At 44.0% G+C, this 15,795-nt stretch overlaps 1 protein-coding gene across 1 annotated transcript in view; it reads right to left on the bottom strand.

Annotated features, from left to right (window-relative positions):
• Positions 1–15,795, bottom strand: part of acvr2ba (activin A receptor type 2Ba) — a 56,596-nt gene that overhangs the window by 24,095 nt on the left and 16,706 nt on the right. Inside the window, exons 2-8 of the mRNA XM_061919714.1 lie at positions 14,433–14,649; positions 5,640–5,755; positions 5,305–5,456; positions 5,082–5,225; positions 4,864–5,007; positions 2,653–2,801; positions 2,454–2,568 (exon numbers count right to left, since the gene is read on the bottom strand). Coding sequence (XP_061775698.1) covers positions 2,454–2,568; positions 2,653–2,801; positions 4,864–5,007; positions 5,082–5,225; positions 5,305–5,456; positions 5,640–5,755; positions 14,433–14,649 — 1,037 coding nt within the window. The remainder of the gene's footprint in view (positions 1–2,453; positions 2,569–2,652; positions 2,802–4,863; positions 5,008–5,081; positions 5,226–5,304; positions 5,457–5,639; positions 5,756–14,432; positions 14,650–15,795) is intronic.

Below are 15,795 nucleotides of genomic sequence, written 5' to 3'. Positions count from 1 at the left end.
TCCATCCATCTTCTTCCGTTTATCCGAGGTCGGGTCGCGGGGGCAACAGCTTAAGCAGGGAAACCCAGACTTCCCTCTCCCCAGCCATTTCGTCTAGCTCTTCCTGGGGGATCCCGAGGTGTTCCCAGGCCAGCCGGGAGACATAGTCTTCCCAACGTGTCCTGGGTCTTCCCCGTGGCCTCCTACCGGTTGGACGTGCCCTAAACACCTCCCTAGGGAGGCGTTCAGGTGGCATCCTGACCAGATGCCCGAACCACCTCATCTGGCTCCTCTCCATGTGGAGGAGCAGCGGCTTTACTTTGAGTTCCTCCCGGATGGCAGAGCTTCTCACCCTATCTCTAAGGGAGAGACCCGCCTACCAGCGGAGGAAACTCATTGTACCCGTGATCTTGTCCTTTCGGTCATGACCCAAAGCTCATGACCATAGGTGAGGATGGGAACGTAGATCGACCGGTAAATTGAGAGCTTTGCCTTCCGGCTCAGCTCCTTCTTCACCACAACGGATCGGTACAACGTCCGCATTACTGAAGACGCCGCACCGATCCGCCTGTCGATCTCACGATCCACTCTTCCCTCACTCGTGAACAAGACTCCTAGGTACTTGAACTCCTCCCCTTGGGGCAGGGTCTCCTCCCCAACCCGGAGATGGCATTCCACCCTGTTCCGGGCGAGAACCATGGACTCGGACTTGGAGGTGCTGATTCTCATTCCGGTCGCTTCACACTCGGCTGCGAACCGATCCAGTGAGAGCTGAAGATCCCGGTCAGATGAAGCCATCATGACCACATCATCTGCAAAAAGCAGAGACCTAATCCTGCGGTCACCAAACCGGAACCCCTCAACGCCTTGACTGCGCCTAGAAATTCTGTCCATAAAAGTTATGAACGGAATCGGTGACAAAGGACAGCCTTGGCGGAGTCCAACCCTCACTGGAAATGTGTTCGACTTACTGCCGGCAATGCGGACCAAGCTCTGGCACTGATCGCACAGGGAACGGACCGCCACAATCAGACAGTCCGATACTCCATACTCTCTGAGCACTCCCCACAGGACTTCCCGAGGGACACGGTCGAATGCCTTCTCCAAGTCCACAAAGCACATGTAGACTGGTTGGGCAAACTCCCATGCACCCTCAAGAACCCTGCCGAGAGTATAGAGCTGGTCCACAGTTCCACGACCAGGACGAAAACCACACTGTTCCTCCTGAATCCGAGGTTCGACTATCCGGCGTAGCCTCCTCTCCAGTACACCTGAATAAACCTTACCGGGAAGGCTGAGGAGTGTGATCCCACGATAGTTGGAACACACCCTCCGGTCCCCCTTCTTAAAGAGAGGAACCACCACCCCGGTCTGCCAATCCAGAGGTACCGGGGGCTTTGAACATCATTAATAGAGTATTCAATTCTACAATGTCTTTTAGTTCCTCGCTCATCCATGCGGACTGGACACTGGCCGAGAGTGTAGTCTTGGTTGCTTTGTTGGGTCTGCTCCTGTCTCTAACCATGCTCCCTCCACCCCAGCGGACGATGGCGTGGAACACCGCAGAGGCCACCACAGTGCATATGTTTCTTTTACTTTTTATTCATAGCTGTATGTAGAAGTGTCTGGTTGTATCCACTGCTTTAATGTCTTTAATGTCCTCTGTGTTCTTTGATGCTTGATGTTTCCCTCTTACACACATGGAAGAGGGCTGTGTACCATGGCTATGAGTTGTTTTTTTGTTTTTTTTTCCCCTTAGCCTCAGTCTGCACCCCCTCTCCAGGGCCCAGGCTAAGACCGATTTTTTATTTTATTTGATTTTAATCTTCTATTTTTTTCTCCCATTCCCCCCTTTGTTTACCTGTATCTCATCTTTTTTGTAAGGGGCGCTGGAAGCTGGCAGACCCGTCAGCGATCCTGTTCTGTCTCCCTGTAATGTTTGTCTAAACTTGAATGGGATTGTGCTGGAAATTTTAATTTTCCTGAAGGAACTCTCCTGACGGTATAAATAAAGTACTATCTAATCTAATCTAATCTAATCTAGTTTTAGTAATCCTGACCTAATGAAGAGTGGATTTGTGTGGTCTCTATATCCTACTTTAAAAATGATACGAAGTTAATTAATTCATTCATTATTATTTGCAAAAAAAAATACAAGTTTATGAGTTTGAACATCAAATATCTTGCCTTTGTAGTGCATTCAATTGAATATGGGTTGAAAAGGATTTGCAAATCATTGTATTCCGTTTATATTTACATCTAACACAATTTCCCAACTCATATGGAGTTTGTATGATACATTTATGCAAAGTAAAGATTGCATTGATTACACGGCTGGTCCAAGTTGTGGTGGGGCTCAAATCAAAGCATTCATAAATCAAAGAAGCCTGGTGCGAAGGCAGCCTGATCCAATGAATGTTTCAACAAAAGTAGGATGTGCCAAAGCGATCAAGCAAGGTGCGGATGTTTCGTACCTGGCCGTGTGTATCTCCTGGAGGTTTCCCTGGTTCAAAGCGGACGGCCAGCCCAAAGTCTCCGATGACTGCAACCAGGTCGTCTCGGACCATCACATTCTTACTCTTGAAATCCCTGACAAAATAGGAATGTATTGAAGTATATTTTTCCAAATCAACAACATATGTCGCCCGATTTTGCATTGAGGGGTGGGCCTACCTGTGGGCAATGGTGGGTTTTGGCGCTTCCCCTTTGTAACTCGGAATGTCCTCATGGAGGTAGGCCAAGCCGCGGGACATGGTCTCGGCGATGAGGCACAGCTCGCCCCACGTCACAGTGCTGCCCTTCAGGTGATCGGTCAATGACCCCTAAACCAAACAAAGACACCCGGGAGGAGTTTGAGCCGTGACCTTATTATTCTAGTGTTTCATTATGTAGTAACGTGCACCATCTTTGCTGCTAACGACCTTTCACCTACACAAGTTGTAATCTACTAATAAGACCCTTTAGTCCCGTCGCAATCTTAATTCCACCAAGCAAGACTTTGGGGACAACTGTATGCTTCCAACTTTGTGGAAACAGAAAAATCCAAGCAAGTCTATTATTACATGCAGTTTGACACTGATTAATCGAGGATCTGTGCTCTAACTCGTGAGCTAAACGCTTCAGCGCCATTCAAAAATATTTTACAGTGTTAATCAGGGATGCACCGAAATGAAAATTTGTGGCCGAAGCCGAAACCGAATAAAATTTGAGCGCTTGGCCGAAGGCCGAATACCAAATACCGAATAATAAATGCAGTTTTTCACAACTTTTTTATATTGCATTAATAGCCTAAAATAAATTTTTAGACATACTTTTCAAATAAAGTAATTTTTTATTGAATATTGACATTTTTTAATATTCCAGTAGCCTTTGCTTTTCAAAAAAAAGCACAGTTTTTCATTTATATTAGGCCTTCAAACAAAACATGCATTCCAAAAAAATAAAATAAAATGCATTAAAGTGGATAAACCCACAACAAATGAATTATTGTCCTTTTGGCAAAAGTCTGTTTAGCCACAGTAGATATGCTAATAATGTAAACAGAAGGCTCAAGTAAATCTCAATTAAGTGTGTGCTTGTAACCTCATACACTTATACAGGTAGCCTACACAACAGGCTAATAATGTAAACAGAAGGCTCAAATAAATCTCAATAAGTGTGTGCTTGTAACCTCTTACACTTATACAGGTAGCCTACACAACAGGCTAATAATGTAAACAGAGGCCCCACTAAATCTCAATAAAGTGTGTGCTTGTAACGTCATACACTTATACAGGTAGCCTACACAACAGGCTAATAATGTAAACAGAAGGCTCAAGTAAATCTCAATTAAGTGTGTGCTTGTAACCTCATACACTTATACAGGCAGCCTACACAACAGGCTAATAATGTAAACAGAAGGCTCAAGTAAATCTCAATTAAGTGTGTGCTTGTAACCTCTTACACTTATACAGGTAGCCTACACAACAGGCTAATAATGTAAACAGAAGGCTCAAGTAAATCTCAATTAAGTGTGTGCTTGTAACCTCTTACACTTATACAAGTAGCCTACACAACAGGCTAATAATGTAAACAGAAGGCTCAAATAATCTCAATTAAGTGTGTGCTTGTAACCTCTTACACTTATACAGGTAGCCTACACAACAGGCTAATAATGTAAACAGAAGGCTCAAGTAAATCTCAATTAAGTGTGTGCTTGTAACCTCATACACTTATACAGGTAGCCTACACAACAGGCTAATAATGTCAACAGAAGGCTCAAGTAAATCTCAATTAAGTGTGTGCTTGTAACCTCATACACTTATACAGGTAGCCTACACAACAGGCTAATAATGTAAACAGAGGGCTCAAGTAAATCTCAATTAAGTGTGTGCTTGTAACCTCATACACTTATACAGGTACACAACATATCCCAGGCCAGAACAGATTTGTCAATAACAGTACTTCAGCTTCAGAATAAAAAGAAGGAAACTATGTATAAAACAATTTAAATTTAACACTGCACGTTGGTTGATTGCGTCACCGCGTCAAAAAATTGCGTCACACGCCACTATTCGGCCTTGCTTTTAACTCATTCCACCGAAGGCCGAATGTGGCTTTTTTTGCCATATTCGGTTACCGATTAATCGGTGCATCCCTAGTGTTAATTAAAGCTGCGATGCCCTTTCACAGGGGTTAAAAAAAAGCCCAATACTGGAAAAAACAGAGCAAAGGGTTTGGCCCGGTTTACAATGCACACCAAATTTGTTTTATTTGTCCTCAAGTGCACAAATCAGATTTTTATGCCAGTTTTTACGCTCCAAAGTGCTTCAAATCTGATTTGGGCTGATTATTATTTTTGCCAGTCCGAGCCAGCTTGAATTTGTGATATTTCTGTGCGCTCACTCTTTCGTGAAACTCCGTGATGAGCCACAGCTCCGTCTCCAGGTTGCTTCCGTGCTTCTCTGCGGCGATGTAGCGCAGGATGTTCTCGTGCCGCATGCCCGCAGTCAGGAAGATGTCCCGCTCGTTTTGCCACGACTGCTTATCCTGTGACGAGATGTCAGCTTTTAAAACCCCGCCCGGGTGGGAACGCGGATGCCGTGTGCGAGAGCTCGACCGACCTGAACCGGGAAGATCTTGACGGCGACATGTTCGCTCATGAGCTGGGCTTTCCAAACGCAACCAAAGCGCCCCCTGGCTTTGATTTCCAGCAGCTGCAGGGGTTTCAGACCCACCAGAGGAGATGGAGGAGTGGGTCCAGGGTCCTGAATGACAAACATGGTTTGTTATGCGGACTGAACCTTTCAAGCTTTAAAATGAGGGCAGGGTCCAGTTCAGTTTTACCTCACTTAGGTCCACGTGGCCGTAGGGGGGCTTGCGGTGGCGGTACATCCACAAGGCCAGGATGATTGCCAGGGAGAGCACGCAGAGAGGTAGCATGGAGTAGACCAGCACGTTGAGCATAGACGGCACTCTGGGTGGAGGCCGGATTTTGACTGTCAGGGTAGAACAGAACATCAACAACCTCAGTATCAGCAAATTCATCACCTTTTCTCTCAATGTAGGCATCACTACAAGAGCCAAACTGGGGACAAATGCATATAAAGGTTCTGTTTTTCCACTGCAGAGCTTGCTTCCCGGGCTATTTTGGAAGTAGTGGGAAACGGTTTGCTCCTCACCTCTGTTGCCACTGCCAATCATGTCAGGGAGGTGGGTGAAGCGCTCATTGCAGTAGTTTCCCTCGCAGCAGCAGAAGAACACCTGAGGGTTCTCGTCCATGGAGACGCACTCTTGCCTAAGGCAACGGGAGGACACAAACCCACACACACACACACACACCTGCCTTAACATTGTTCAGATGAGTAAAAAACACGGGGAGTTATCGTTACTATTTTTAAATGGCGATAAATTCATGCTGAAATCCTGGTTCCTGGCATGAGGGAGATGCATACAGACATTTTTCTACACACTATCTGACATTAATCGACATTGTTCATGCATTTCACTATAATAATTAGGCTAATCAATCTTGCCAAGGCTGTCCTTTGTCACCGATTCTGTTCATAACTTTTATGGACAGAATTTCTAGGCGCAGTCAAGGCGTTGAGGGGTTCCGGTTTGGTGACCGCAGGATTAGGTCTCTGCTTTTTGCAGATGATGTGGTCCTGATGGCTTCATCTGACCGGGATCTTCAGCTCTCGCTGGATCGGTTCGCAGCCGAGTGTGAAGCGACCGGAATGAGAATCAGCACCTCCAAGTCCGAGTCCATGGTTCTCGCCCGGAAAAGGGTGGAGTGCCATCTCCGGGTTGGGGAGGAGACCCTGCCCCAAGTGGAGGAGTTCAAGTACCTAGGAGTCTTGTTCACGAGTGAGGGAAGAGTGGATCGTGAGATCGACAGGCGGATCGGTGCGGCGTCTTCAGTAATGCGGACGTTGTACCGATCCGTTGTGGTGAAGAAGGAGCTGAGCCGGAAGGCAAAGCTCTCAATTTACCGGTCGATCTAGGTTCCCATCCTCACCTATGGTCATGAGCTTTGGGTCATGACCGAAAGGATAAGATCACGGGTACAAGCGGCCGAAATGAGTTTCCTCCGCCTTAGCGATAGGGTGAGAAGCTCTGCCATCCGGGAGGAACTCAAAGTAAAGCCGCTGCTCCTCCACATCGAGAGGAGCCAGATGAGGTGGTTCGGGCATCTGGTCAGGATGCCACCCGAACGCCTCCCTAAGGAGGTGTTTAGGGCACGTCCAACCGGTAGGAGGCCACGGGGAAGACCCAGGACACGTTGGGAAGACTATGTCTCCCGGCTGGCCTGGGAACGCTTCGGGATCCCCCGGGAAGAGCTAGACGAAGTGGCTGGGGAAAGGGAAGTCTTGGTTTCCCTGCTTAGGCTGTTGCCCCCGCGACCCGACCTCGGATAAGCGGAAGAAGATGGATGGATGGAATCTTGCATCCCATTTAAAAAAGGACAGGCTATTTAATTTCCAGACGTTATTTAAATCTGTTGTACCTTACAACTTGTGTTGTATCTAAAAGACACCAGAGGAAGGAGAGAGACGCTAGCTAGTTTACTGGACTGTTGATCAAAACGTACACAGACACAACCACCCGCAGTCCTAATTGCACCCGGAAGAACAATTATTGCAACAGATAAAGTAGTCCCCTTGCTGTGTTATGAGGCTGTACAGTAAAAGATAGTAATCAAAACTCACAATCCCTTACTGAAAACTGTATCAGGCAGTTTAACATCTACCACAGTGCTCAAGTCCCTAAAGGGGAACTGCACTTATTGTTTTGGAATTTTGCCTATCATTATGAGAGAATATCAGTATGTGGAATTAAATTATGGAATGGATTAAGTAAAGAAGTTAAACATTGTACTGATATGAGCCAGTTTAAGAGGATGTTTAAATTAATAGTGCTTACAAAGTACAAAGAAGAAGTATTATGAGAAACACTTTCAAACTTATTGAAAATAAGATATTCTTCATCTTAGTATGTTAATAATGACTGAAATAATTAAGTACATGTTAGAAAACTGCTGTGTTAATCACTCATAGATGTCATTTTGCTATTTTGATGTAAAGAAGGTCAGTGAATGAATGTATATATTGTGGGCGCTCTGAAGTGGAAAAGGGGTAGGATTAAATAAGCTTTGCTTCTTCCTACTCCTTTTCGGCCATGATGTATTGTGTATTGCGAAATGATGAATTTAACTGATGTATAATGTTGTATGTATGTCATGTTCGAAATAAACTAAGAAAAAGAACACACGTCGGTTTTTTTTTTTGTGGGAGCGGGGATATTAAAGCTGATAAAACGCTTGGCAGATACGGCTAATAGGAGTCACTGTTATAGCCTTCAAAGCCCTCTAAAACAACTTCAAAACCCTTGATTAACGTTTTGTATACACTGCAAATAGGGCTGGGTGATATGGCCTTTTATTAATATCTTGATATTTTTAGGCCTTGTCACGATATATATCTCGAAATTTTGCCTTAGCCTTGAATGAACACTTGATGCGTATAATCACACCGGTATGATGATTCTATGTGTCTACATTAAAGCATTCTTATTCTTACCCCAAGAAACTGATAAAGTTGAGGAATGCTCGTCAAAGACTTATTTGGAACATCCCACAGGTGAACTTTCTAATTGGGAACAGGTGGGTGCCATGATTGGCTATAAAAGCAGCTTCCATGAAATGCTCACTCATTCACAAACAAGGACAGGGCGAGGGTCACCACTTTGTCAATTTGTCAAATTATTTAAGAACAACATTTCTCAAGCAGCTATTGCAAGGAATTCAGGGATTTCACCATCTACGCTCCGTAATATCATCAAAAGGTTCAGAGAATCTGGAGAAATTAAACATTCATGAAGTTTGGTTCTTTTGTTAATTTATTATGGCTCTACTGACGGCGTGGCGCAGTGGGAAAGTGGCCGTGCGCAACCCGAGGGTCCCTGGTTCAAATCCCACCTGGTACCAACTTCGTCACGTCCGTTGTGTCCTGAGCAAGACACTTCACCCTTGCTCCTGATGGGTATTGGTTGGCGCCTTGCATGGCAGCTCCCTCCATCAGTGTGTGAATGTGTGTGTGAATGTGGAAGTAGTGTCAAAGCGCTTTGAGTACCTTGAAGGTAGAAAAGCGCTATACAAGTACAACCCATTTATTTATTTATTCATACTGCAATAATATATGCTCATTTTAAACTTTCATGCAGAGAGGGAAATCACAACTAAATAAATTTACCAAAAGTGTATTTATTAAACAGTTATTAGGCAGTGGCAGAAACAATCATGTCATTTCAAAATAGGGCTGGGCGATATATCGATATACCGCGATATAGAAAATGACTATATTGTGATATTCGAGTATACATTCTCACGCAGTTGATTTTACAGTAGCTGCTGGCATTACACTATAGGCCAGGGGTCAGGAACATTTTTGGCTGAGAGAGCCTTTTAAGCCAAATATTTTAATATGTATTTCCGTGAGAGGCATATAATATTTATTTTAACACTGAATACAACTAAATGTCTGCATTTTTAAGTAAGACCAACATTTATAGAATATAATATGTCCCAAACTCGCATGGCAGCAGTAGTAGCAACCCCAAGATGCAGGAACCAGGAGAGCGAAGAGCAGGTAAGATGCTTTTAGTATCATCAACAGAGAATGAAGCAGTCTTGCATGGACAATTCTAAACAATAGTCAATCTTCGAGCCCTGAGGAGCGCGCAAGACAAGCATAAATAGAAACATGCTGATTGGCAGCCGATCAACTAGGGGTGGGCAAAAATATCGATACAGCAATACATCGCGATACGCTCTCTTCCGATTCAATATCGATACTCAAAGTTTGAATATCGATAAAAATAAAAATAAAAAATCATGTTTTTTTAGACGGACTGTGAATGCAGTGCGACCTCCGCTCCGCCAGGTGTCGCTGTGCCGCTACCTCACTGCAAGGCGTTTGCACTCTTCTTCTCGTTTTTTTCCCCGGCTGTTGCAGTGAGGCAGTGGAGCTGAAAAAAACCCCAAAACAAAACAAGCAAACATGGAAGGTAAACTTAAACTAGAGACGCCCTCGAACTTTAAGGCAGATGTTTGGAAGTATTTTGGATTCCAAAGGAAAAGAGAGCACACAAGTGAGCTGGACAAAGACTACGCGCTTTGCAAACGCTGTTTGGCTACCATTAGATACTCAGGGAACACGACAAACTTGCGAACACATCTAGTAAGACACCACCCCGGCATATTTGTAGAGCCGCAGCTGCCGAAACCTGTGTTGTTCATGCAAATATGTTGTAACTTGTGCTTGTACAGTTAAAATAAAATGGCATGGGTAACTTGAAGTACATTTGCCTCAGTTTGTTCCGTGAATTATCACTATCATCTGATGTACATACGACTCAGATTTTAAGATGCATAATGCATTTTACATTTTTCAGTTAACTATGTAGAATATTGCAATATATCGCATGTATCGCAAAACTTTTAATATCGCAATATTGTATCGTATCGTGACACAAGTATCGTGATGCGTATCGTATCGTGAGGTCCTTGGCAATACCCAGCCCTACAATCAACAGCAGCTGAGGGAAAGAAAACACAGCGCTCAGCAGGACAAGCAGGAAATGGAAACAAAATAAGAGCACTGATGGGAAGTAAATACAAAACAAAGAAGCACAAACAGAAATTGACAGATCTTCACATAATAATTCTCCTATTCTTTTTAATAACATTTTTATTCGGAAGCTCACCGATGATAAATAAAATGCTTCTTCCCATTAAAGCGACTTCTTGAACAGGTGCGGTAGAAAACTGATGGATGGATTAAAATGTATGAGAAGGTTTTATATTTTGAACGTTATTTTAAATGGGTTGTACTTGTATAGCGCTTTTCTACCTTCAAAGTACTCAAAGCGCTTTGACACTACTTCCACATTTACCCATTCACACACACATTCACACACTGATGGAGGGAGCTGCCATGCAAGGCGCCAACCAGCACCCATCAGGAGCAAGGGCGAAGTGTCTTGCTCAGGACACAACGGACGTGACGAGGTTGGTTCTAGGTGGGATTTGAACCAGTGACCCTCGGGTAGCGCACGGCCACTCTCCCACTGCGCCACGCCGTCCCACACTATGATTACCAGCGGAATTATTCATTACTTATCATGTTAAGCAATGACAGCCAATATTTATCTGAGAGCCATATGCAGTCATCAAAAGAGACACATTTGGTTCAAGAGCCATAGGTTCCCTACATCTGCTATAGTCTCTTCTCACAGACAGCAAGCGCACCTTCTTACATAAGTCACATACATATACGCCTTCCCGGAGCAGAGAGGTAGCGGCATGGGTAACGTAAGCTGTAGTGCGAGTGGTAATGCGAGAGAAAGAAGGTGCGAATCTGGTAACAAATGAAGGAATAATTAATTCCCAAGAAAAATAGCGGGGGTCCATCGTCTGGGGGTGGTTTGAATTCAAGTGGGAATATGTCTAACAAACAACCGTAATTTGTCGAGTGTGGGGCAAAAGCGTTGCTACAAAAAGTAGCATTACTGTTAATATGTAGCATCATTTGATAAGTCACCTGCTAGAGAATGAAAAGTGCTTACTCCGCATGTCAACATCTCCATTCGGTGCCACACGCCCACACCATCAAAATGCCGAGGCAAACATTTCCAGATCAACAATAATAGTCAACAACAGAAGGAGATAACGTCCGCAGGAACCTACATCATAGTGAAGGAGTGCCCAGACTTTTTCTGCAGCGGAGCTACTTTTCAATTGACCAACTCGAGGGGATCTACCTCATTTATATATATATATATCATTTATATTTATTTATTTATGAAAGAGACATTTTTGTAAACAAGTGAAATGTGTTTAATGATAATACAAGCATGTGTAACACATATAGATGTCTTTCTTTCACAAAGACAAGAATATAAGTTGGTGTATTACCTGATTCTGATGACTTGCATTGATTGGAATCAGACAGTAATGATGATAATGCCCACATTTTCAAATGGAGGAGAAAAAAAGTTGTCCTTTCTGTACAATACCACATGAAAGTGGTTGGTTTTTGGCATCTAATTCATCCAGCTTCCATACACTTTACAAGAAAAACATTGGCGGCAAATTCCGTAGCTTGCTTGATTGACATTCACGGCACCTGAGGGTCTTGTGAGATGACGCTGGCTGCTGCCAGTTCATTATTATGAAAAAATGACCGAGAGGAAGGCGAGAAACACTTTTTATTTCAACAGACTTTCGCGCCGTCCCTTCCGTCAAAACTCTAAAGGCCGACTGCACATTTCCTATCTTCACAATAAAAGCCCTGCTTCATGCTGCCTGCGCTAACAAAATAAGAGTCTCGGAAAGCTGGCGTGCACAAGCGATGCGCACGCCAGCTTTCTGAGGGATCGCTTGTGCACGCCAGTTTTCCCAGACTCTGTATTTAGTTAGCGCAGGCAGCATGAAACAGGGCTTTTATTGTGAAGATAGGAAATGTGCAGTCGGCCTTTAGAGTTTTGACGGAAGGTACGGCGCGAGAGTCTGTTGAAATAAAAAGTGTTTCTCGCCTTCCTCTCGGTCATATTTTCATAATAATGATCTTGCAGCAGCCAGCGTCATCTCACAAGACCCTCCGGTACCGTGGATGTCATTTAAGTGACGTCTTGGTGAAGATTGATGATCACTAATTTTTAGGTCTATTTTTTTTTAAAAGCCTGGCTGGAGATCGACTGACACACCCCCCGCGGTCGACTGGTAGGTCGCGATCGACGTAATGGGCACCCCTGACATACACTATTTGATTTCCTATTATGCAGCTCATTTTTATTTGACAGTTATTGAAATATCTTATGTGACATCATGCACTAAAGTGCACTTTATTGGTTTTAAACTATTGTAGTGGCATTCTGTACAAATAGTGCACTTCTAATTTTGTGTTGTTTTGATATGTCATTTTAGTGACATCATGCACAAAAGTGCACCAATACCTTGTTTTAAAATGACAATCTTGCACTTTCTGTTTTGAAATGACATGAATGTTTGTGCCACTGCTTAAAAACAGTTTAATAAATACAGTTTTGGTAAATTGACTTTCTGTATATTTCAAATTTTAAGTCGCATTTCATAGTTTGGGGTGCGACTTATACTCTGGAGCGACATATGTGTGAAATTATTAACACATTACCGTAAAATATCAAATAATATTATTTATCTCAGTCAATTTACCAAAACTGTATTTATTAAACTGTTTTTAAGCAGTGGCACAAACATTCATGTCATTTCAAAACAGAAAGTGCAAGATTGTCATTTTAAAACCAGGTATTGGTGCACTTTTGTGCATGATGTCACTAAAATGACATATCAAAACAACACTAAATTAGAAGTGCACTTTTTGTACAGAATTCACCCTGCCTTCCGCCCGATTGTAGCTGAGATGGGCGCCAGCGCCCCCCGCGACCCCGAAAGGGAATAAGCGGTAGAAAATGGATGGATCTCATTCACCTAAGAGACTTAGACTTCCTTTTTATTGTCATTCAAATTTGAACTTTACAGTACAAATAAAAAAGAAATTTTGTTGCATTAGCTCTCGGTAGTGCAGGACAAAAAAAATTTTTTAAAAAGCAATAAGGTGCAGATATAAATAAATAGATTAATGTACAGATAAATACATCGCACTTTTTCACATGCGTCCATGTTTATGGATGTATGTTATATTGTCTTTTTTATTCCAGCGAGTTAATCCATTTTGGGGGGAGTTGAGGGGATAATTTAATTATGATGCGTTTAAGAGTCTTACGGTTTGAGGGAAGAAGCTGTTACAGACCCTGGAGGTTCTGCTACGGAGACTAGGCGTATATCAGCAATCGTCTCACACACACACACACGCACACACACACGCACGTCAACCAATAAAAAATTGGCGGGGGCGGGTCATGGCAGAAGTGCATTGTGAAAAAAAAAAAAGAGGCTACCTGCTACCACTTCCGACACCAGGGAAGAAGATTTCATGGGATTTAGCGATTAGGAGTGACAGATTGTTTGGTGAACGTATAGCATGTTCTATATGGGAAATGGGTTGTACTTGTATTGTGCTTTTCTACCTTTATAAGGAACTCAAAGCACTTTTACACTATTTCTACCTTCACACATTCACACACTGATGGCGGGAGCTGCCATGCAAGGCGCTAACAAGGACCCATCAGGAGCAAGGGTGAAGTGTCTTGCTCAAGGACACATTGGACGTGACTAGGATGGTAGAAGGTGGGGATTGAACCAGGAACCCTCAGGTTGAGGCACAGCCACTCTCACAACTGTGCCACGCCGTCCCCTATATGTTATAGTTATTGGTGTTGGATTTTATCAAATACATTTCCCCCAAAAATTCGACTTATACTTTAGAGCAGGGGTGTCAAACTCAAATACAGAGTGGGCCAAAATTTCAAACGGAACAAAGCTGCGGGCCAAGGTTGAACAAATTAACCTTTTAGCATGCCGTGCTAATCGATGCACACTCCACGTGAGTCAACTTGAATCCGTCCCTGATCGTGTTGTTACACCCTCCGACAACAACGTATGGAAAACAGTCGAAAAAACGGAAAATAACAGAGCGGATTTGACTTGGTGTTTGTAATGTGTTTGAGAAAATGGCGGATTAACTACTTATGTGACGTAACGTTGTGACGTCATCGCTCCGAGTGCGAATAATAGAAAGGCGATTAATTCGCCAAAATTCACCCATTTAGAGTTCGGAAATCGGTTAAAAAAATATATGGTCTTTTTTCTACAACATCAAGGTATATACTGATGCTTACATAGATCTGGTGATAAATGTTCCCCTTTAATGTTTCTGTGCATTGTCCCTTCAACTAAAGACTAAACTAAATCGTGAGTAGGTGTGAATCGTGTCTGTATGAAAGGATGCAAGGCGCTCCTTCATTCCCCTCACCTGTCATAGCAGTTAAAGTCGTCCAGCCAGCAGCCTTTCTTCACCAGCTTGATAGTCCCTGAAGAGTTGAGCCAGGATGCGTAGCAGTGCAGCCGCTTGTCTTTGTCCTTGTCCTTGTCGTCGCAGCGCTCGAAGCCGCTCTGGTTGGTCTTCTCCGCGCGCCAGTTGTCATTGTAGAACACGCACTCCCGGGTCTCGGCCTCACCCAGACTGTACCCTGCCAAGTGGGACGAGACAGACGGAAGGCCTCGGTCAGCGCCGCCTAATGAATTGGACAAGGCGGAAGCAAGCGCGGCGGCGGCCATATGGCGGCAGCCTCCACGCAGCGCTGCGTGGGGAGCTTCTCTGAGTCAAGCCTCTATCATCATTCTGGAGCGGCGCCAACTTTAGGAGCCCTCTGTAGTGATGAGGGAGTTCCTCTGGGCAAGGGAATTGTTGCTGAATAATCCAGCGCACTATACGATCTGTTTGAACATTTAATTAGCTGTGAAACAAACATAAGCTCTACTATCGTATAGTAGTACACCAGACAGTGCTATTAGGTAAGCACAATTCGAGGTAGTCCTCTAGAGAGATATATACATCAGAGGAAACAGACAAATGCACAAAACAAGCTTCACTGCACATTGTAGGTCTAACACCTTTGCCTCTGGGCTTTTACCGTCATAGAAAAACTTGATTATTCTCCTCATCTGGCTGTTTATTTAAAAATAGCTACTTGTGTGTCACCGATTCTGTTCATAACTTTTATGGACAGAATTTCTAGGCGCAGTCAAGGCGTTCCGGTTTGGTGACCGCGGGATTAGGTCTCTGCTTTTTGCAGATGATGTGGTCCTGATGGCTCCATCTGACCGGGATCTTCAGCTCTCACTGGATCGGTTCGCAGCCGAGCGTGATGCGACCGGAATGAGAATCAGCACCTCCAAGTCCGAGTGCATGGTTCTCGTCCGGAAAAGGGTGGAATGCCAACAACTTGAGGCAGTTTAATGTTGATTAATGTGGGCAGAATTTTTATAGTGTTCCCAATGTTAAAAGGATAAAGCCATTGTTTAAAAATTTGGTAAATAAATAACCAAAAAAAGGTATATTTGGTTGTTTTCTTACTGTATCGAAAATGAACCGAACCGTGACCTCTAAACCGAGGTACGTCCATCATCTTCCGTTTATTCGAGGTCGGGTCGCGGGGGCAGCAGCCTAAGCAGGGAAGCCCAGACTTCCCTCTCCCCAGCAACTTCGTCTAGCTCTTCCCGGGGGATCCCGAGGCGTTCCCAGGCCAGCCGGGAGACATTGTCTTCCCAACGTGTCCTGGGTCTTCCCCGTGGCCTCCTCGGGAGGCGTTCGGGTGGCATCCTGACCAGATGCC

The sequence above is a fragment of the Nerophis ophidion genome, linkage group LG14 (genome assembly GCF_033978795.1).
Source record: "Nerophis ophidion isolate RoL-2023_Sa linkage group LG14, RoL_Noph_v1.0, whole genome shotgun sequence".
NCBI lineage: Eukaryota > Metazoa > Chordata > Actinopteri > Syngnathiformes > Syngnathidae > Nerophis > Nerophis ophidion.
The sequence above is the reverse complement of the archived record's forward strand: the minus strand, read 5'-3'. Positions and strand labels throughout refer to the sequence as shown.